This window comes from Balearica regulorum, chromosome 1 (assembly GCF_011004875.1).
Source record: "Balearica regulorum gibbericeps isolate bBalReg1 chromosome 1, bBalReg1.pri, whole genome shotgun sequence".
Classification (NCBI taxonomy): Eukaryota; Metazoa; Chordata; class Aves; order Gruiformes; family Gruidae; genus Balearica; species Balearica regulorum.
The window spans coordinates 68,559,191-68,581,666 of NC_046184.1; the positions used below are offsets into that span (position 1 = coordinate 68,559,191).

The 22,476-nt window shown below is 41.1% G+C and overlaps 2 protein-coding genes across 8 annotated transcripts in view; one reads left to right on the plus strand and one right to left on the minus strand.

Annotated features, from left to right (window-relative positions):
- Nucleotides 1-2,945, minus strand: part of DCP1B (decapping mRNA 1B) — a 54,358-nt gene extending 51,413 nt beyond the window's left edge. For both annotated transcript variants that reach the window (XR_012836150.1, XM_075756918.1), the window contains exons 1-2: nt 2,656-2,945; nt 1,595-1,635 (exon numbers count right to left, since the gene is read on the minus strand). Coding sequence is in view for 1 of the 2 variants with exons in the window: in XM_075756918.1 (XP_075613033.1) it covers nt 1,595-1,635; nt 2,656-2,808 (194 nt within the window). In the remaining variant the exon portion in view is untranslated. The remainder of the gene's footprint in view (nt 1-1,594; nt 1,636-2,655) is intronic.
- Nucleotides 1-22,476, plus strand: part of CACNA1C (calcium voltage-gated channel subunit alpha1 C) — a 487,179-nt gene that overhangs the window by 11,023 nt on the left and 453,680 nt on the right. The window lies entirely within an intron of this gene.

Genomic DNA, 22,476 nt, shown 5'->3' on the forward strand with positions numbered 1-22,476 from the left:
CATTTGGGAAGTGCCATCTCTGGTAATTGCTGGTAGGTGGATTTCTCTATGAAAACCAAAGCACAAGGAACTTGCATTACAGGACTGGAATCAACAGGAAATTAAACAGAAGTTGAACCCTTAACAAGAATCCTTGTTTGCAACAGTGAGTACTTCACTTAAACAAAAACCAAGTCCGCTTCCACTGGTGTTAACCCAGTTGGAATTCTGTTTTTTTGACCGTTCCTCAGAATCTGCAAAGATGAGACAGGTGATAAATAAGTCAGCTCAAGTAAAACAGTCACATTACTTTACATTGTCACAACAGTAATGAGAAGCAACAAAGGCAACACCAGTGGTCTCCAACCTACGGTCTGTTGGCAATGTTTTTTCCACAAGACTACGACTTTGTTCAAAGCCACAGAAAATTAAAAGTTAGAACTGATGGGGAGGGCAATGTATGATGTTACTCACACCTCACTACCTGTTCTATATTGTTGTTGTATATAGGGCAGCCAGGGTAGCAATCTCTGCTGCAAATGGAAACTTCCTCAGCCAAAAAAAAGAACAATGAAGGATCACAGATGCCAGAAGTGCCAGGTTACATGTTGTCAGTTCTGGAGTTTTAAAACCAACATTCCAGAGAAATACTACTTCTGCTTTACAGTACACAACTAGCCACCTCCACCTACTGGTAGCACAACTAAGGGCTGGTTCTTTCCTCTTGTGGTGGCAATTACAACAGCCTCTTATCTCCACTTACCTGAAAGCAGCTTAGAAAAATTACTGACTGATACAAAAGAGCTCAATAGATTAAAACCAAACATTCCCACTTCACACAACGCTCAGAATCTCTTGGGCCTCCTTGTCACTTCACATCTCTCACCTTCTGAAAACAATCTCTTGCTTTCTCAGTTCTCCCACCAGATCTTCATCAACATAAATGTAGAAGAAGAAAGTTGCTGCTTTGGTGTCCCATCCCAGCAGCTACTGCAAGATCTGCTTACTGTATTACTTTCTGATTTTAACAATAGTCACAGGGAAATGCTGGGGCACTAAGTTGGAAACCCAAACATAGGGCAGGCTTTACAGCAGATCTAAGGCACATGCTAGAATAAATGATGCAACCAATGCTTTGAAAAGCCACAACCAGAGCTGCTGCTAAAAGTAAGCATTAAAACAATACAAAGTGTTGGATGAAATATGCGTGAAAAATGAATAAACAGACACAAGTAGTATGAAAGTTCCCTACACAGGGAACATAGTACTTTGTAAGTTCTACCATTCCCTTACTTTAAGAAATATCATTATTTATTTCACTATTTGTTTTTTGTTCAGACACCTTTTAAACTGCAAATGCTACATCGTATTTCAAACAACATTAACAGATTTCCACGGTTTACCCATATTGAGATTTAAATAACATTTGGAAGTCTTATCCAAATACAAGGCGAAGTCTCCTTCCCAGTGTTTTCTTCCCCGCATTTGCCTCTGCCTGTTGTAGTTTCTTTTCACCCTTGAACAAGGAGCATTTTACTTCAGCCACACTCCATCCCAGCTAACTTTTCCACATCCACAGGTTTCACCTGCAAACATTAAGGCGTTACATCCTCACCTTGTATAAACAAACAGCGTTCCCTCCACGTCAGTCTTCTCCTGAAGAAAAGGAAAGTTAAGAAAGTTGAAAACAGGGCAGCATTTTGCTAGCCATCAGTGAGCCCCCTTTTATGTCTGTTTTACCAATACTATCAGTTACACCTCTCTCACCTAAGCCATGAAAAAAATAACTAAACCCAACTTCATCGCCTGGTGGCGAGAGACTCCAGCTAGCACAGGTCACCATGCAGCTGACCTGAGTCTTATGACAAGATACAAAAAGGCTAAAGGCTCAACACCACGAGACTAAATGCTGTGCTGGATTAACTCTCCGCTATGCCCGAGGGTGACACAGAGGCCAGATTCTGGGAGAGGATTTTCCCAAAGTCAGCCGCCCTCAGGGGCAACGCTGAGGATGGGTAAGGGGAAACCACACAAAAGCAGATTGCGCAGGTTCCTCAAACACAGGCCCTAAGCCCCACCATTACAGCTGGCCAAAAACCACTTGCAAACAGCCAGAATGTTGAATTACCAAAAGATTCCCCAACTTAACTACTTTTTTAAGTCTTAAATAGCCTTTTTAGGATTTGTAGCTCCAATACACTTTTGTACACGCTTTGGTTCTGTTATGGATGTTCAGATAGCAAAACTGCTCCAGAGGCCCACACTCTGGTTTAAACCCCAGTCTCCTACAGCTCTGCCCCACAAGATAAAACTTTTACAGCCCCGTAAGCCTTTCAAAACCCCCTCCCTAGGCACCACAGGGCTTCTCACACTCCCCAGAGAGGCCGAGCCAAGTGCAAGCCCTTGCACAGCTCGTTGAAGGCAGGGAACACCCCAGACCACCTGGCCAGGCCAAAGGCCGGAGCAGCCCCCCAGCACAGCCCTCACCACCGACCTCGCACCTCAGCCATGGCGGCGCCCGCCCCCTCCCCCTACACCCCCGCACACAGTGGAGGGGAGGGGCGGGGCCTCATCGCTCCCCGCCCCCCGCCCCGCCCTCCTTGCGTGGGCGGGTCCGCTTCTCGCCCCGCCCCGCCTCTCCCGGTGGAGGGTGCGGGGAGGGGCGGTCTCACGTACCCACTCGTTGGCGCGGTGCCCGAAGGTGTAGAGCGCCACCTGGCTGGCCACGTCCACGATGCTGCTGATGTAGGGGTCGTGCTGTTGCAGCGCCGCCAGGCTGATGTCCAGCCCCTTGCCCAGCAGGGCGGCCCCTGCCACCGCCGCCGCCATTTTGCCTCCGACAACAACACAGGGTTCCTAGTAGGCGCAACTAATCCAACGCCGAGAGGAAGGGTGGTGGCTCCCACCCCCGCCTTTCTAGCTCCTACTGGGCGGGCGGGGGAGTCCGAGTCCAGCCGCCGCAATCGAGCGCCGAGCGCCGCCGGCTCAGGATTGTTGCCGTTGGCGACGGAGCAAGCTGAGGGGCGGCCTGGCGGGGCCCGCCCCGGCCGCGGGGAGTCGAGGAGGGCCAGCGGCTTCGCAGCGCCTCCTCCGGCAGCGACCCGCCTGCGCTGGCTGGTTTTCCCTCGGTGCTGGCACCCTTCGTTTTCAGGCCTGGCCCTGGCTCTGTGGAAGTCACTGGCTGGCTTCCTTTCTAGAGTGGCAGCTGCGCGCCCGAGGAACAACGTGGTTCCCGTGGCTGCAGGCCTGAGAGAACCGGCAAAACTCGGCCGGGCGCGCAGGCCGTGCCAAGCAAGGAGTCCTGTGCCCTCGCCACCTGCCCATTAGCCTAAGCGGGAGCAGGCGTGGTGTGCAGCACAAGGTGCAGAGCCTCAGGAGAGCAGGGAGCCATGTGCCAAAGTGGGGCTGAAGCCACGTAGGCTCGGCCTTATGTATGCACAGGAGCATTGGGGCACACTGGTGTGCCTGTGGAGAGAACGTACGTGTGAGACTGCGCAAAATTAGCATCTGGATCTGTAAACACATGTCTGTAAGGAGGTGTGTGTTTCCTGTGTGCTCACACATGCATCAAGGCAATGCACGCATGAGACTCAAACAGGAAGAGAGGCTGGTTCAGATCGATGAATCTACAGTCTGTATTTGCTATCATACATTCAGAGGCTTCTGCGTAGAACTTAAGGGAAAAAGAACATGAGTGCAAACTAAGCTGTTGTACAACCTTCGTGTATATATATATACACACACACATGTGACAAGCAGCTGAAACATAAACAAGCATACTATGATATGGAGACATACAAACAGCAGAGGAACAGATGGACAAGACCATGAATTTAGTTACCATATTTTCCTGACAGACATGCATATTTATTATTAATCTATTGATATCAACAGTTTACAGAAAATATATGAGCTTTATGTGGCACACAGATAAAATCAATACGTACTTACATTTACAAGATTTGCTTAACTGTCCAACCTGAACCTCCTAGGAGAGCAATTTTTTTTTCATCACCTCAGACCGAGAGAGCAATTTTGGAAGGAGTTACCCCCTTCTGTATACGGAAGCAGTAGGGTGATATATTTACTTCCAGAGAATGGGATACCCTGGAAGAACTAAAGGCAAAGGTAATAGATGCTATCTTGTTGGTTCGCAATATCCCCAACACAACATTTTTAAAAGGGCAGTAGCTGGACATAGGGGATGAAGACTGCCATTTTTGTTTTTTCCACTCCTTTTATCTCTAGGCCAAATGGAGCCTGTGAGACAGAGCGAGCAGTAGCATCTACTCAGAGAGCAAATGGGGAAGCCCAGATGAAAAAGCTTCCATAGGACGAAGTGGGGATAGGAGAGAACTGAGAGAATGGGAATTCATACTATTAAATGTAGGGACAGTGAGTCTCTTGAGTGGAGTTAGGAATGGGAATGCTCTCAGAAAGGACAGAAAGAGAGGCTGTACTTTGGGACTTAGGAGAGAATATGTAGGTTTTGTTGTAGCCCAAAGGCCTCTAAAAATTGCATTACTAAGAATAAGGACTTACTGCTTGCTCTGTGAGCATGTAGTGGGAGAAGAAACCTCCATACATACCCTTTTATTAGAATCTGTCTCACTTAGTTCCTCTTTCTCTAAAGCCACCTTCTTTCAGTTGGGTGCTGTAATGAAACACAGCTTTAGAGTTTAGAAGTTTTAAAGTGTTTTTGGTATCCTCGTGGTAGGAAAATAGCTCTAAGCAGTTCCATTGCAAAGCTCTGGCTGTCTTAAACATCCTGTAATAGCAAGGAAGATATATGGGCTCATGGTGGCCAAGGGAGACTGCTGTCCTTGGTCTGGAAATGACCAGAGTAGAATGGCAAAGAAAAAAAAAAGTAGTAAGTAGGAAAGATAAGTCATGTCGCTGAAATAGCGAACAGATGCACAATCATTTCTTTTTGCTGATCAGATAGTCCTCAATTCCCAGTTTCCAGGCACACCTAAACACATTCCTCCTCATGTGCTGGAGTTTCTCATTTCCATCTTATCTCCAACTCTTTGGCAATTCTGCTTACAAAAAGTCCCAACTTGTCACCAAGGCATAGAAGTGTCACACTCTTGGAGTCCCTTTCCAGATGCCTTTGCTCCCTCCAACAATAATATTTACAAAAAAAGGTGCCCTGGGGTTTTTTTTCTTTTCTTTTTTTTGTGTGTGTGTGTTTGGGGTTTTTTGGTGGTGGTGGTGAGGGGGTATTGCAAAGGGCATTCTTCCTTGCATAAGGAAGAATGAGTTATAGAAACTGTATTTCAAGGCTATTAATTTGAATTTTAAACGGTTACTCATAACTGTTACAGGGTAGGAGAAAGCAGGATAAAGAATTTAAAAGATGTATTGCAGCCCTTTTCCAACTGAAAAAAAAAAAAGTTTGAAGCAGAAATAAGGTATCTTTCAACTTTTACAACTTACCTGGTTTCCATTGTTGCCCCTTTTCTCAGGCCAAGTAGTAACCAATACTTGAAGCCTTGCACATTTGTTATGTTAGAGAGACAGACCGACCAGCCCAAGTGTGTCTCCTGTGCCCTTCTCTTGACATATGAAGATTATAGACTGTCCTGTTCCCTTGAGCTCATGGAAGAAAACCCAGCTGTGAGGTTAAATATCTTAAAGTAAGCCCGTCAAAAATTTTGCCTCTCTGTTTTCAGTGCCCTGTTTGTGGATGCCTCTTCAGAACTGCCTCCCTCCTGGACTACAGCATCCCTTTCTAACATAGCTGGACAGACAGTTCCCTAGCCCTGTGTTTTGAGTCATCAAACCTGTCAAGCTTCTGATCAGGCCTTTTAATATTTTCTGTTGCACTGTGAGGTAGCTTCTGCTGGTTCCAGCTGTTTTGCTATACAAGTGGGACATAATTGCTCCTTCCATTTAGCCTGAAGTAAAGGTACTTAATAAAGCCATTAGTTCTGCCCTACTTTATAGGATCACTTGATAGTAGACTAAAAATTTTCCAATGAAACAAGATCTTGTTAAGAAGAGAAACACTGTGAATTCTCACTGCATCTAAAAAGTTAAGGATGTTTTAGCAAAGATGTCACAGCTTAAAAAGGTTGATTCTTTAAACTGCAGTTATTTGCTTACAGTCAGTAATCCAGTAGTCCATAATAACAACTATCGAATAGAGTTAGGATCATTTCGCTGTAATTTGTTTATGAAACAAAGTAATTTTCTAGCTTTCAAAATGTCATAATTTCATGAAGTATATAATTAGAATGTCACATCTTTGTCTTCCACCCACCTGGATACTATTCTGTTAAAAAACACACACCTATGCTTTTGACATGGTATGAAAGGGATTTTGTGTAGGTAATATCCAGACTGACTTAAGGCAAAATCCACACAGCATGACATTCTTAAGGTCTCCATTAATAATACACATTAAGATGGTTGGGCCAAACCTTTTCGCAAGGATTGTTCATACAGATATTAAGTCTTTGCTTCACATTCAGGAATCTATGGCACTTGTAAAGACTAAGCTGAGCCTCCTACACCAAATTATCAACAATGAGGATATAATTTTATGTGAATATATTTGGTGGCACTGCTGGATGTATGCAACCCCTGTCCCAGGTCACAGCCATTCAGTCCTGCCATTCTGACACCTTGGTACTGTGCTGGCACAGGTGCATATGTGGCCACAGTGTGAACCAGTCAGACCGGGGAAATGAACTGATTGAAACCCAAGTGTTCATACTGCCACTGCGATCACAGCCTTGGCTGACTGCTTTCCTACCTGCTCACATTCAGTCCTTTCTCTGAGCAGCAATTTTTTTTAATAAACAGCAGGAATCACTTGAGAAAATGTAATGTTGAGCACCTCATTTGCTTCACTTCCTCATCTCCAGCCCTTTGGAGTTGTTATTGCATGGTAGTTGCCTTTATATTCCTTCCCCAAGTCTGCCATCATTTTCTTCTCCCTCTGATTGGTGGCACCACTGCTGCCCCTGCTAGTGCAAAGGGTACTGAGGCAGTATTAATAAGCTCCTCTTACTCCATCCAGGGCCACTTGAATATCTTTGTGTGGTGCTTTGCAGCATGCCGGCTTCCTGGAGAACAGAGGGTTGCTCTTGTGGAGCCAGGATGATCCCACAAGGCTCGGTTACCCATGCTCCATGTATTTCTGGGGATGTGCTCGCAAGTCTGTAGTATGGTACCTCTCACCACTTGGGAACCGATGCTCCTGTGGTTTGTGCTGGAGGCTAGCTGCACCCCTTCCCAGACATTGTTGAAATGTACAGTCTTTTCAGCCCACATTTATTGCAGGCCCTCAGTAGCTAGCTTTAGAGTGCTTTCCTCATGCTCAAAAATGGAAATCATTGGTTGTACTGTTGGACCACTTCTTAACTCCAGTCCTGATAGTTAAAGCAATTTTAGTCTTTTTGTTAATAATTTATTACTTGCTAAAGGTTCCTTAACAAGTATAGGGTCAGACTGTATAGTTTCATCTGGTGCAGTTATTAAAAAAACTCTGTGCTAAAACTATATCTGATTACTTTCATTCCAATTCAAAACAACTCTCCCCTCTGCCCCCAAATAAATCCCAGTGCATTAAGTTATTAGTATGCGTGTCTGTGTCTGTAATGTTGCTCCCTGGTGAAGTTTATGAGACTGTTTTGAGATTTTCTGCAAATGTAAGTCCACACAAGAATGGAATAGTATTCTTTGGCATTGTTGGTTTTGATATTCTGATATTATACATACTGTGTATGAAATTATTAACTATAATTTACTACACTTCTCAGTTGAAGGTTGGTTTTTTCTGCATGTAAGAGCCTGAGTTTCTACCAAAAGACTGTTTCTTTCTTTGACTTACATTTTGCTAAGTGATTCTGGTAGTAAGTAACTCTACACTTTTGCTATACATTTGCTTGCAAGATATTGAGCTTTACCTTTTTTATAGGTCCAGCTTCTGCCAGTGGCCAAGCTGGAAGAGAACTGAATGAAAGTTCCCTACTATCATTAGTTGAACTACAATTTTTTTCTTTCTAACTTCCTATGTAGATGGAGTGAAAAACTCTTTTTTCACTCTTCTGGAGTGAAAAATTCTGTTTGATTTAGCTTTAATCCCTTTTCAGAGGGCATGATCTAAGCTGAAAAAAAAATTAATACCAGGAAAAGACTGTTTCAGGAGGAGGAAGGGAGAGGCTGTACCAATATAATTGCATTGAATTATAGCGTTCTACAGAAAAAAACCCAAAATCTTTCTTGTGTACATTTAATCAGTAAAAATTCTGATTTTTATCAATGTTAGATTTTTGGTGTTTTAAGTGACTATATGATTTCAGTGTCTTATCTTTCAGTAGAGCAGAAATGAGAAAATTATAAACCTAAAAAAGATTTTTGTGCATGGAATATTTATTCCCAGTTATTCTAGTTGATACAATAAAAGGCGTTACCTTTATCCATAAACTTTGCCTGACTTCTGTGACAATACAATTGTGAGTACAATTCTGTCACTTAATAAAATTGTAGATTAGATCCTCCAATCTCTCCCTAATGCTGATAATATTCTAAACATACCCTGTTGATTTTCCTGCTATAACAAAGAAAAATATTGTCAAAACTTGTTGGATTTTTTCACCTTCTTTATTTAATGTAGCAAAATTCACCAACTTCCTTCAGTAATGTTTCTCATAAGGTTTAACTTTAAAAGTTCCTTTACTTTTACCTCCATACCAGTTTAATTACAGTTTTAAAAAAATTGACTCTGAATTTTATTATGAGAAGGCAACCATTTTGGGCCAGTATTTGAGTTCTTCAGTAATTTTGTTACCACAGCTGTATGTGTTTATAATCAATAAGATATTGTTGATAGCCATTACCTTATTGCTGTCCTGATAAACTGCCATAAACTGTTTTGAACCATCAGCTTCATTCTTTACACAGTTGATTTGCTAGACGAACCACCAAAATGCTGATGAGGATAGGGCATTCCTGCTATTTCCCATAGGTTAATTAGACATAATAGTAATTATATCTTACCTAATATAATACCTTTCCAACCACATCTTTCTGGTAATCACCATTTAATTTGGCAGAATCAAACACCTGTAGCTCTAAAAGAGCTATTTTCCAACTGGTTACAGAGAAGATGGCCTCATTTAATTAATTCCTAATATGAAGAGTTCCATTAGATAATTTCATTAAGTCAGGACCTCATTTTTACACCTCACCTGGCATAGGAGCTCTTCCCATATTAAGGAAATGGAGTCATCACAAAGATCTGTTACTGTTGGTGCTGTGAAGAAGCTGGTAGCAAGGCTGGAGGAGTACTTGGGCTGAGTTTAGTCGGGGGGGGCTGGGATAGAGTGTACAGGGAGTTATGCTTGTGGTGCCAAAGTATCTTTTTATGAAAATGAGTCCTGTGCATTCAAATCAGCTGGTTTGGTGGGTTGCTTGATTTTTTGTTTGTTTTGGTTTTTTAAGTTAATTGATGAAGTAAGGAGAAGCTCTGAATAATTGTTATACCTGTGGTTATTATGGTGTTACTTTATGAAGAAAATTGCATTATTGCCTCCTCAGCTGATTGATGTATCTTTGTTTTTTGCTGGGGTTTTGTTTGTTTGTTTTAATGAAGAATGTTGGTGTTTATTAAAGACTGAAAAAGGATTTCATAGCTTTAGACATAGTATAAGTGAATGAAATTAGTGTTGTAGCAATACTGAATTCTACAGAGCTACAACAGATAAATGATGATATAAAGAAGGATCCTTAAAGTTAAAATAACCAAGCCGGTAAAGTGGAGTTTCTGCCTCTAATATTCCCCCAATCTCTGTATTTTTGATAGCTACTCATGAAAATTGCCATAGGGAAATTCTTGTGATGCTAATGGCTATTTCATATCTGCTTTTGCAGGTGGTAAGAGCTCGTGAAGATTCTCACAAATGTATCTTCTGTGGTTAAAGTTAGCCTTAAAAGCTATTGTATGTGTCTTTTAATGTGAGATCACTTGGCTTATAATAGTACGGTCTTTCTATTTTGGTATAAGGCTTTAGGTGATCACTTTTATTTATCACTGGGTTTACTTGGCTAGCAAATATCAGTGAGATATTTGTTTTGAAGTAAAGTTCCTTTCAAACTGAAAATTGACTTTTTTTTCTTTTGTTATGCAGCATGTTGCAATAAGGATCTACAACTAACTCTATGCTTTAAATACAATTACTTGCTTCTTCCTGAAATTGAAGAATGCTTCATTTTGATTTTATTTCTTCGTTTTGATTATTATTTGTGTTGCTCTAGGGTTTGTGGGTAAGGGAAGAAAGGCCTGGGTAGAAAAAGGAGCTCAGATCTGTATAACTGCACCAGAAGATAAAATTTGATAACATTTGGAGTGTTGCCCCTGGAAACAATGAATGCAGTCTAGCCCTGTTTTTTAGGGGGGAGGGATGGATTTGGGCAAAGACACCTTCTAGCAGGCAACCAATAGAAGATTTAAGCACTTTGAGTGAGATTTTGAAGTGGAAACTAAAGGTATTAGCACCACAAACCTCCAGTGGGTATCTGAGTCTGGGTTTATTACACTCGTGTGAATTTGTTTCCCCCGGTGAATTCTGAGGGCTGTGAAGGCGTTTGGCAATCCCCCCTCCTACAACCTGATTTTGTCTTTTTCTGGTGATGCTGTGCTATGTCTTCTGTCAAGTTAAATTTACAGGCATATTACCTTGCTTGACAGAAACATGAACTACATGGATTTTTCAAAGAAAAACTTCCGAAAGCAGTAACAGGCCAAGGTTTCTTTCTTCTTATTATTTTTCCTGCTAGTTTGCCCAAATCTGTTAATTTTATTATAATCCAAAATTAATCTTATCTTGCTTGTTGTGTCATTTAATCAGTAGTAAACCTAACAAGACCATGTAAAAACTAAAACAGGTTCAGGACACTTTTGTTAGGTACTTCTGTTATTAAATCTTAACTTACTACTCAACTTTAAGGAAAGGTCTTTCTGAAACAGTTCTACATGGCTTCTGAGGGACTTCAGTTATTAACAGGTCAGATAATACAATGTATTTCACAGTGCTCTCAGAATAACAGAATGATTGAGGTTGGAAGGGACCTCTGGAAGTCATGTTGTCCAACTCCCTCAACCAGTGCCACCTAGACCAAGTTGCCCAGGACCTCCAATACCCCAATAAGGGAGATACCACAACCTCTTCAGGCAGCCTGCGCCAGTGCTTGGTCACCCTTGCAAGAAAAAAAAGTGTCCTGATGTTCAGTGGGAACCTCCTGTGTTTTAGCTGTGTTTCAGTTTGTGCCTGTTGCCTCTTGTCCTGTCACTGGACACCACTGAAAAGAGTCTGGCTCTGCCTTCTTTGCAACTTACCTTCAGGTATTTTTATATAGAGAGAGGTCCTTGTGAGTCTTCTTTTCTCCAGGATGAAAAGTCCCAGTTGTCTCCTCCTTTCCTTATGGGAGAGATGCTTCAGACCCTTCCTAATCTTTGTGGCCCTTTGCTGTACTCTCTCCAGTACATCCATGTCTGTCTTGTACTGAGGAATCCAGAAGTGGACCCAGTACTCCAGGGGTGGCCTCACCAGTGCTGAGCAGAGGGGAAGGATCACCTACTTTGACCTGCTGGCAATACTTTGCCTAATGCAGCCCAGGATACCATTTACCTTCTTTGCAGTGAGAGCACATTACTGGCTTATGTTCAACTTGGTGTCCACCAGGACCCCCAGGTCCTTTTCTGCCAGGCTGCTTTCCAGCTGGGTGGCCCCCAGCATATACTGGTACATGGGGTTGTTCCTCCCTGTGTGCAGGACTTTGCACTTCCCTTGTTGAACTTCATGAAGTTCTGGTTGACCCACTTCTCCAGCCTGTCGAGGTTGCTCTGGGTGCGGTGTGACTCTGGTGTATCAACCACTCCTCCTGGTTTATGTCATTTGCAAACTTGCTGAGGATGCACTCTGTTAAACAGGAGTTTAACATCTTAAAGAGCTCCTTTAGACCTTATTCTAATCAGCACGGTTTTTTCCCCTTTCTGATGCAAGAGCCAGGATGTTGGCTTTATCTCTGAACTAAAAAGAAAAGGCGGGGGGGGGGGGGGGGGGAGGCGGGGAGGAAGCAGGGAGAAAAAACGCATGAGACAACTTGGTAGATTGGATTGTAAAGGAGAGATAAGGATTGGAAGAGAACTAGTGGTAGTATTGGGGTTTTGTTGATATAATACATGAGCATACAGACTGGGGAAGAAGGATGCGCATGCAGTCACAGCTGATGAGATGAGGGGACAGAAGAACCAGGAAGAATGAGATGGAGTACAGGAGGCAGAGCTTAGGTGGGACAAGGCTTGTCATGGTGGAGTGGAAGGCAGGAGTAGCATGGGGGCAAAACTGGAGGAGGCTAGCTGCTAGAATGAGACACCTGCTAGGAACAAAACGAAGTGGAAAGGACAGAGTTGTGTAGATCTTGGGGCAGAAAAATTCAGGTAGATTTTATAACTGAAAATAAACTAGTAGGAGTGTTTTGAGGCTTTGATGGAATGAAATGTTAAGCACAAGGACGGGTAAACAGCGTGCTGTCATTACTGGAAACTGCCCTTCTGCCACAACCATTTTTTAGGTCACTTTAATTGCTGCTTGTGACATGACCTAGTTGGAAATGGTTGCTGTTACGGAACAGAACGTATGGAGAGTTTCTCCTCATGCAGCACTGAGCAATTAGGAACCAGATACAGCATCACGTACACTTTCTGTCTCTTTGTCTCTGAGTGGTTTCTGAGGGATACAGAACAACAGGCGTTTTCTCTGCCTGCTTGAGGAGGAAAGGGACATAGACTTAAGAGTTGTAGGAGAAGTTGGTTGACCATCAAGCAAAATGTTGTAATGATTGAGGAAGCATCTATGAAAGGATAAAGCCTGCTAGAAAGCATCTCTGTTCTCTCTACTAGTTGGCAGCCGTTGCCACAAGATGTAAAATCCCCCTGTAAAGTTCCAAGAGAGATGGTAGTCTAACATTTTCAAATGTCTTATTATCATTAATTCCAACTCATAAATAGAAGTTACAGTTACTTTTAGGATAAAATGTATGTCAATAGAGACTGCTGTTTGAAATGTGGTTTAGGATATAAAAAAGGAAAAGGCGTAGGGTACTATTTTTAACATTCTGTCTTGGACATCGCTGTTTGCAAAAATTATATAAACCAAGCTGTTTTGTCTGAGCTTTTGGTAGTATATGTACTTGTGGTTTTGTATTTAAAAAAACCAACCAAACCTTCCAGACCTAAAAAGGCAGAGGGGCTCATTTTACTTGTCACTAAAAACTTCAAGCAATGAAATGATGTAAAGCTTTTCTGAAGCTTGATTTTTCTCTAGTATTTGGTTATCTGCATTAACTCCATCAATGATGACTCCATTTTCACTCAGTGTAAGTGAATAAGATGGTTTGGCTTATGGGTTTTTCCTTTCACATGGCAAATCCATCTTGCTATCCAGGAGAGAATTAGAACCATGTTAAGTTTGTAGTTTCATTCTCAGGTGTCCTACAGTACTGAGGAATATGATCTTTGTTCTGTGAATGAGAATGCTGTACTTAATTTTTTTCTGTTACTGTAGCAGTTTATCCCAAATTTGCCTTTTCCATAAAAGTGACTCTGAACAGATCTTTGACTTAAAGCAAAAGTAGTAGCAACATGAATGGAGATTCCACAGCATTTCTGGCAACCTGTTCCAGTGGTTTACCACCCTAATGGTGAAAATAATTTTCCTTATATCTAATTGGAATTTCCTCCTTTTACTTGTCCGCTGCCTCTCACCCTTTCACTGTGTACCTCTGACAAGAGACTGGCACCAACTTCTCTGTACCCTCCTGTTGAATACATGAGGACAGCAACAAGGTCTAGCTTAGTCATCTCTTCTTCAGGTTTAACAAGCCCAGTTCTCTCAATCTGTCCTCACATGACATGTGCTTCAGCCTCCTAATTCTTCCAGTATGTCAATGCCTTGTACTGGGTAACTCAAAACTGGATGGGGTACTCTAGGTGTGGTCTCACAGAATGAGTTCCCTGTGACCTGCTAGCAACATTCCTGCTATTTAGGTCCAGGATGTGGTTGGCCTTCTTAACAGCCAGGTTGGCCTTCTTAACTTGCTCATGTTCAGCTTATTGTCTACCAGGACACACAGTCCTTTTCTGTAAAGCTGCTTCCCAGCCCCTACTGGTGCACGAGATTATTCCACCCCAGGTGCAGGATTTTGCACTTGCCATTGTTGAACTTCATGTGGTACCTGTCAGTCTGTTTCTCCGGCCTGCTGAAGTCCCTTGGGATGGCAGCTCTGCCTTCCAGCATATTGACTTCTCCCCCAATTTAGTATCATCCACAAGCTAGCTGAGAATGCACTCACTCTGATAATAGTGATTGTTACACAGTATTGGCCCCAATTTCAATACCTGAGGGCCATATACTGCTAGTAGTTGGCTGCTAGTAGGACTTTACCTGCTGATCACAACCCTTTAAACATGTCAGTCTGGGGAAACTTTCATCCTTCTCCAGTCTACATCTCTACAATTTGGCTACAAAATATTATGGGAGACTGTCAAAGACCTTGCTAAAGTCAAGCTAAGTGACACACATTACTCTCCCCTTGTCTACAGAGCCAGTCATTTTGCCATAGAAGGTAGTCAGGTTGGTCTGGGGTCTGGCATGGTTTGTCTTTGGTAAATCCAGTCTGGCTGTTCCTTTTTGTCCTTCATGTGCTTGAATACGGCTTCTGGGATGACTTACTCCATAATCTTCCCAGGAATTGGAGTTAGGTTCACTGCCCTACAGCTCCCTGGGTCCTCTTTCTTGGAGATGGATGTGCTGTTTGTCTTTCCAGTCATCAGAAACCTCCCCGATAGTCAGGACCCCTCAAAACTGAGAGAGTGACCTTGCAGTGGCATTTGCCACCTCTCTGCACACCTTCAGATACAGCTTATGTCATTCCAAGGATCTGTGTATGTCCAACTGGCTTAAGTGCTCCACTCCCACAGACTGCCACTGGGCTCAGAGACCTGGAAGACCTAAAGGTAAACCTTATTAGGAAGAAAAAACCCCAAACAAAATGTAAGGTAAAACAGGCATTGAGTACCTGAGCCCTACCCATGTCCTTTGTCACTAGTTTCCCTGACAGACAGCTGTGGGTCCACATTCTTCTCTGCCTTTCTTCTGCTGCCAGTGTGCTTACAGAAGTCCTTCTTGCCTTTCATATCTCTCACTATTTGCAAGTCACTCTGAGCTTTGGCTTTCTTGACCTTATGCCCATGTTCTTGGGCCATGTCTGTGTATTCTGCATACTTCCTTTTTAGCATTTGAGCTCAGATGGGAATTCCCTGTTCATCCATGCTAGACCTCTGCCATGCTTGCTTCACTACAGTCTATCAGAATGGCCTGTTCCTGTGCACTGAAAAGGGGGCCCATGAGGACCAACCGCCTGTCCTGGGCCACTTTGCCCTGCAAGGCAGTCTTCTGTGGGATCCCACACAGCACGTTCCTAAACAAGCTGAAATATAGCATGAATTCCAGAGTTGTGATTTCCATATTTCCCTTGCTCACTTTTTTCAGGATGTTGAACTGCAGAATATCATGTTTACTGCAGCCTTGACCTTCACGTTGTCCAGCTCCTCATCCTTTTTCACGAGTAACGGGTTGAATGCCTCTCCTTGTCACCTCATTGATAATCTGCATCAAGAAATTGTCATCAACATCTTAACATGATTATTCATGAAAAGGATTTGATTTCTTGAAATGTCTAGTTTAAAATTACAGACTAAAGAAGTTTGAATAAGTTTCCGAAACTACTGGGTAATTATCCAGACAGAACAGTTTAAAGCTCCCACTCCTTATATTAATAGGAGCCACAATATTCCCATGCTGACTATGAGGGGAAAAATCAATATCAGCAAACGTACATTCATATTGATTTATCTTCCCTTTTGGTTTTCTAATTTAGTAAAGGCTACTAATGCAACATTACATAAAGATTCTCAGGAGGCTAAAAAGGCTAATAAGATCAGGTATCGCTGTTTGTTCTGTGGAAGTGAACTGACTTTTCTGTACATAGTCAACTGTTGAGTTGCCCAGTACAGAAAGGCCGGCGCGTACTTTTGTGCCATGTATCAGAAAGCATTAGTCTAGGGAAGTGGACTAAAAGGAGCCATCAGGATGACGTTTTGGGATGCAGGCCCAGCATCCTGTTAGGATACGAGTGTTAGAAAGGAGAGATCCAAGTAACCAAATACTAAGATTTTTTTTATTTCCACATAGTATTCCAAGAAACATTGTACATGTATTTGAATATCTTATTATACACATCTGTTCAGAGCAATTAGTAACCTTTGTCAAACTAGGTTAGAGAAGGGTTTTCTGATCATGTGCAAGTTCTCATGCAAATATTTAATTTTTAAGATATTTCATGTGTTGTATGAGGAAAAGAGGAATTCATTATGAAAATAATGAGCTTGCTTCACTTACTCATTTTAAACAAAATAAAGGGAAGCAAATGGGGGGTGGAATATTGTTATGACTTAAAACCTGAAGTTTATGACTGTCTAGAACACAAGAAAATTTTCTTGTGGGGAAAATAAGTCAACTATACACATACATGTTATAAACTTAGAGATACATGATATAGTGCAAGCAATTCTGTGTTGGAAAGGATATAAAGCTTCAGAAAGAAAATTTATTAATTTCACAGTGTACACTTAACACAGCCCTATCAATCCTGTAACACTTTCTGAATATCTCAAGATATTTAACCTTATAATTGAAGTATATACTCCTTGTTATGTTAAAAACATGAAAGTGCAACAAGTTGTAAAGGGGGAACAGCATTATCTGTATTCTTACTGTACATCACTTATGTGCACAGATTCATGATTGGAAGTATATTTCCTGCATTCCATATAGTTGGGGTTTTTCCCCTCTTTGAGGATAGGACATTCATGAAGGTACTGTCAAAAAGTAAGATATTCCCTTGGCCTACCAAAAGACAAGGAAAACAGCAGATGACTGAAAAATAAGACTGAACAATTAGGTCATTGAATGCCCAGGCTTATAGAGGTATTCAGTGTCTGAGAAGAACAGCTGATACTCTGCAGCTGCAGGATGATTGTGAAAGTTGAGTTCTGTCTCCCAAACACCAAGTTTCCAATTTTTTCAACTTTTAATTAACTAGCCCATCAAGACATTCTACTAGAGCTGTAAATGCAAGAACAGTCTTTGTCCCGCTATATTTGATGGAAAATTAATTTTTGTTAGTCACTTTCATTGGACCATCAACAAGTTCTTGCTTATGAAGAAGGATTATTTTTCGGTCTGGAGTACAAAATGACAAGATGGCTATCTCCAAATGGCCGTAACATAGTTTAAAAAGAACTGTGTTCGGACTGCTCTTGCCCAGTTGTCCATCACCAAAGACTATGACTCCTGCCTGGAGCTAGAGTAACAGCAGTTTGGCTCAGTATAGAGATGTGCCTTTTTCCTAGGGGCAGAGATTTTACTGTAAATCACACAATGGTTTGGATTGGAAGGGACCTCAAAGATCATCTAGTTCCAACCCCCCCTGCCATGGGCAGAGACACCCTCCACTAGACTAGGTTGCCCAAAGGCCCATCCAACCTGGTCTTAAACACTTCCAGGGATGGGGCATCCACAACCTCTCTGGGCAACCTGTTCCAGTGCCTCACCGTTCTAACAGTAAGGAATTTCTTTCTAACATCTAATCTAAATCGACCCTCCTTCAGCTTAATCCCATTACCCCTTGTCCTGTCACTACACTCCCTGATAAACCGTCCCTCCCCAGCTTTCCTGTAGGCCCCCTTCAGGTACTGGTAAGCCGCAATTAGATCTCCCCGGAGCCTCTTTACTCAGTCCTTTGGTTCCAAAGATAGAGAAGATCAATCAATATCACAGAGGTAAGGTATTCCAGTAGTCCTGTCAGCAAGTAGTACTTGAACAGAACTTAAATATTATAAGACATAACTCCATGGAAACAGAATTACAAGGTTACTCAGCCAGGTTTAATTCTTGTTGCTTTCACGTGGTCTTTCACATATAATTTTCTTGTTAGGCATCTCCTGAAACACACACTTTCACCCACCCCCAAATTTAAATATATATGTTATTACTGCATCGTTTATTAAAACAGCTGAAACATTTTTATTCATAGCCCTTATTGTGCCATTTTGAAAAACAGGAGTAACTGATAACAAGTGTAGGTGATCATACTGTTATGTCAGCCCTGGAGAGAAAACAGGCTACACCTGCAGAAGATGTGGAAGCTATTGTCTCTGAGAAGAGGAGTGCTAGAGATCTAGGTGTGGAATTCTAGTCTGGCTTCTGAGGTCAGTGACTCTTGTGGGCTGGGATGTTTTTGGCCCTATAGCTTGTTCTTTTTCCATACTGAGCATATGGAAGCCACAGTTCTTTTATGGAACTTTAATTTGACAAGATTCAAGTCATGTACATGACAGAAGGCCTTGAAATCTGGACAATTTTGCTTGTCAGATTGCAAGACCTAGCTCTGAAGCATTTATTACTCATTTTCATTGGGAATTTCTAGTATATGAATTTTTTAATATTGTAGGAAGAAGCATTTCTTACCCTTCTCTTACAAATGACCAATTTTTTTTCCCAGAAACTTGCAGAATAAATTCAACCTGTAACCTGAGAAATTTAAATCCAAACAGTTAAAACTTTACTATATAAAAACCTGAAAAGAATGTCTTGTGGTAGTGTTGCCTTGTACATTTGTTGTGTAAAAGAGGGTTATTTTTAAATGAAAATCAAATTACAGGGTGCCATTTAGTAACACCAGAGTTCATGTGTATTAATATGGATTTTTAGTTCTTTCATTAGAAGATCTCAATGACTTCTCAAATATTATCTCGGTGAGATGCAGAAATACTATATTCCTCTTAATTTTAAGTAAAAATAGAGGAAGGAAAGGCTGTGATTGATCAATATGAGTGAAGAGGTTAGAGATGAAATAATTTACCATGTCCTTCCTGTTAACCTTTGAAACTGCAGCTCTTCCTTCTGAAAGGATCTTTAGGAAAAACTTAGTACTTCTGTCTTTGTTGAGGACTGCTGCATTATCTGCTGAAGTCAGTGTGACTCTTGAACTTCAGTAAGTTTTGAATTAGATCTCCTGTTGTTATTTGCACAGTCACAAAATCTTTTTTAGTGACAAGAATCTATACATTTTTTTAACGCCCGTGTTCCTTTGTAGGTAATGCTCTGCAGGTGCCTAGTCAGTGAATCAATAAGCATTTGAGATATTTAGCTCTGTCATTTTGGCCTGGTTAGTGGAAAACCATGAATACTTGTGATATCTGGTTCTCTAGAAAAGCATAGACTAACCTGGAAATAATTCTGGATAACTCCTAATAGAGGACTGTTTTGGTGCATTTGCTTTAAATAAAGAGTCCGTTGACTCCGAGTTAAATGGATGCTATCAAGCAAAAATTTGCATGGGGAAAATCTGTAATGTATTGTAGTCATAGGCCTGCATCTTTTAGAAATAATTTGAAAAAGTCAACACTGATACTGTTTGTTTATCTTCTGCTTTTCATTCTTATTCTAATGATCAGCATCATTCTTCATTTGTAAACACTTCCACCTTTTATTTCTTATGTACTACTCAGTAGTTCATCTCGTGTAGCTTGGTGAAGTTGTTAACCTCTTTACAACCAAGGATTTGCCCATATTAATGAAATACCTCTCACAAGACCCAATACATCATCTGTCTGGACAGTTTTCTGCTAGTGAAAAAATAATGAGAAATATATATTTATAAAAAAAATATTTCCAATATTCAGAAAGTTCGCCAGTAGAAATATTGCCAGTATTGCATAAATGATGCAGTTTCCCTCACTGAGATGTCAGTGAATTACTAGGGTCTGCAGGGACACTATTTTTCTCAAATCATCCTCAGGCTTCTTCAGGGGTTTTTAGGATCTATGTTATTTTCCTGAAAAATCTATTTTCTGATCATTAGTTTTCTAATCTGAAGAAGGGAGGTTTACTTGCATGTAGCTTCCCCTGTCACTGTTTATCCAAATGCCTGGGTGATACTAGCAAATTATATGAAACAGATAAATCACAATTTAGTCTCAGAGTGTGAGGTGAAGTGATGGATGGATGGGAAAAGCAATGCAAAGAAATCACCATGCACATTGCATCCTGTCATGAGGAAATCTGCCTGAAGATTAAGAGTGTTTGCAGCCTTGTGTTCTCCTAGATCTTTCATTACTTCCAAAGATCCATAAAACTTTTACAGCAAACCAAATCTTTTCCTCCTGAGGTTAGCGAGAAGACTGCATGTCTTAGTCATAGAAAGCCACGTGCATGCCATGATCAGGTATTGTTCTTGTAACTGTGGCTCCCTGGTGCTCTCTTTCCCTGTGAAATGTGGAGATCAGAATCTTTGGGGAGAGGAACACAGAGCATAGAGGAGAGAGAAAGATCGATTTAATTCATAGTGTTGCAAGAGGCTAAAAATCTTGGGGGTATACCTAGGCAGAAACAGGACCAGCAGTTAGCAGGAGATGTCAAGTGTTTCTTTCCATTTCTGCAAGTTTCAATAATAAATTACCCTACACTTAGAAATCTACTCTCCACGCACCCCACACACGCCTTCCCCCCCAGCTGAGAACACGCTAGCTTCCACAGTGCCTCACAGATGGAGGGGAAAGACAGGGAGATGTCAGTACAAACATCCTTACTAACTGTATGTGGTGGCTGGGAAGTAAAGGGTGGAGTTTGGCTAAGTCGAGATATGTCTTGAAACCAATATTAAGGCAGAAATTGTCTTTCTCTCTCTATGGTACTTTAAATGTGATCTGAACCCAGAAAGCTAAATAGGGATAAGAATGAAAAACTAAGAAGAAAGCATGCAGAAGAGTCAATGCTTTATGATACCTTAAATAGCGCCAAGTACTGAAGAAACAAAAATAAAATGTTGCGCTTTTTTTTCCTTTTTTTTTTTTTTTTGATGGGGGAAAGAGGGACAGCTGGTACATCTTTTATTCAAATATAGTGTATTTTAAGATATACGCTGGCTTATTCTTTGGAACTTGAACAGTTTTCCTTTGTTTAGTAAGCTACTGAAAAAGTATCTGTAATACCAAAGGTCTTGAGTAATTCAGAGGTCATTGATCTTTCTCTGATTAACAGTTGTTGTCACTTGGGTATTAAGAATGACCACACTGTCTTCCTCAATGTTTTGTTGTTAGAAAATAAGTTATTCAGAAGCACCTTTATGTACCTACCAACTTCCATGTGTTGGCCCTTCATAGGCTGACACAGTGAGTTCATGGTTACCCAGTAGTTTTCCCCCCACCTTAAAACTCATGGCTCAGTTCACTTGGTGGGTGTTTTGTCCTTTAAGACCTGAAGATAGTTTACTTAGGGGAGTGCTTTTTGCTTTGTCAGATATTCTGTGACATAGCTAGCTGCAGGTAAGTGGTACCCTCAGTCCCTCCTGGAATCACTTCTAACATTCAGAAGAAATAAGGTGATGGAAAACATCTTTGTTCCCACCCTGCTACATGTATGCTTTCTGTTGAGAGATGATAATTCAATTGGTGACACATTTGTGATTTGCATTGCAGTTTTTCAGGTCCAGTTCTGCCAGATGTGCAGGCCGAATGCAGTCTTTTACTTCTGTCTACAAAGAGCTGAATTTGGCTCTGGCATTAGTTCTAATTGTTTAAGGTTACAAAACAACTTTTTTCCTTTCTTTTAACCCTATACAAAGGATAGGGCTGCTAGTGTTGCAAAATAATTGAGTCAGAGCCTGTTGCAATCAAAAGATGATTAGTTTCTTGTGTTTGTGTGTGTTCTGATGTGAATTCAACCAATCTATTATGTCTGTTTTGTGTTCCTAGGGATGCACTATTTTTATGTGCAACTTGCAAAAGCAGACACAGTTCACTGATATTTATTAGTGACCTTGTCTTGTCCTCTGAATTATGGACGGTCAGCTTTGAACATGGGGAAATGCTACTAGCAGTCATTATGTGGATCTTTGGCTTTTTTGTAGTTGTTTAACCTCTCCAAGGCCCTGCTGCAGTTCTAGATGTAAAAAAAAAAAAAAAAAGAGAAACTGAATTATGGGTGTTTAAAGCTGAAATATTTATAGAAGCAGTTTTTTATTTAAAAATAGCATTTGTGCCTGAGAAGATCAGATGTACCACTTCAGTATGAAAAACAAAACCAGATTTTAGTTGATATTATTAATAGAAATTGCATGAAATTTGATAATGTAATTTAGCTGAAAATATTTTCTTCCAGTCTAGGTTTGGGAGTGTTTTCATGTTACTAAATAGTATAAAGAAAAAAATATTTAGATTTTTAATATTTTATGTTTAGATGTTACAAAGACAAATAGTTGAATTACTGTTTACTAAAGAACAAAATATACGAAGTATCAGAACATATGCCGTAGAAATTAGATCTCTCAAATTAAAATAGAGGCAAATGATGCTAGAAAAAT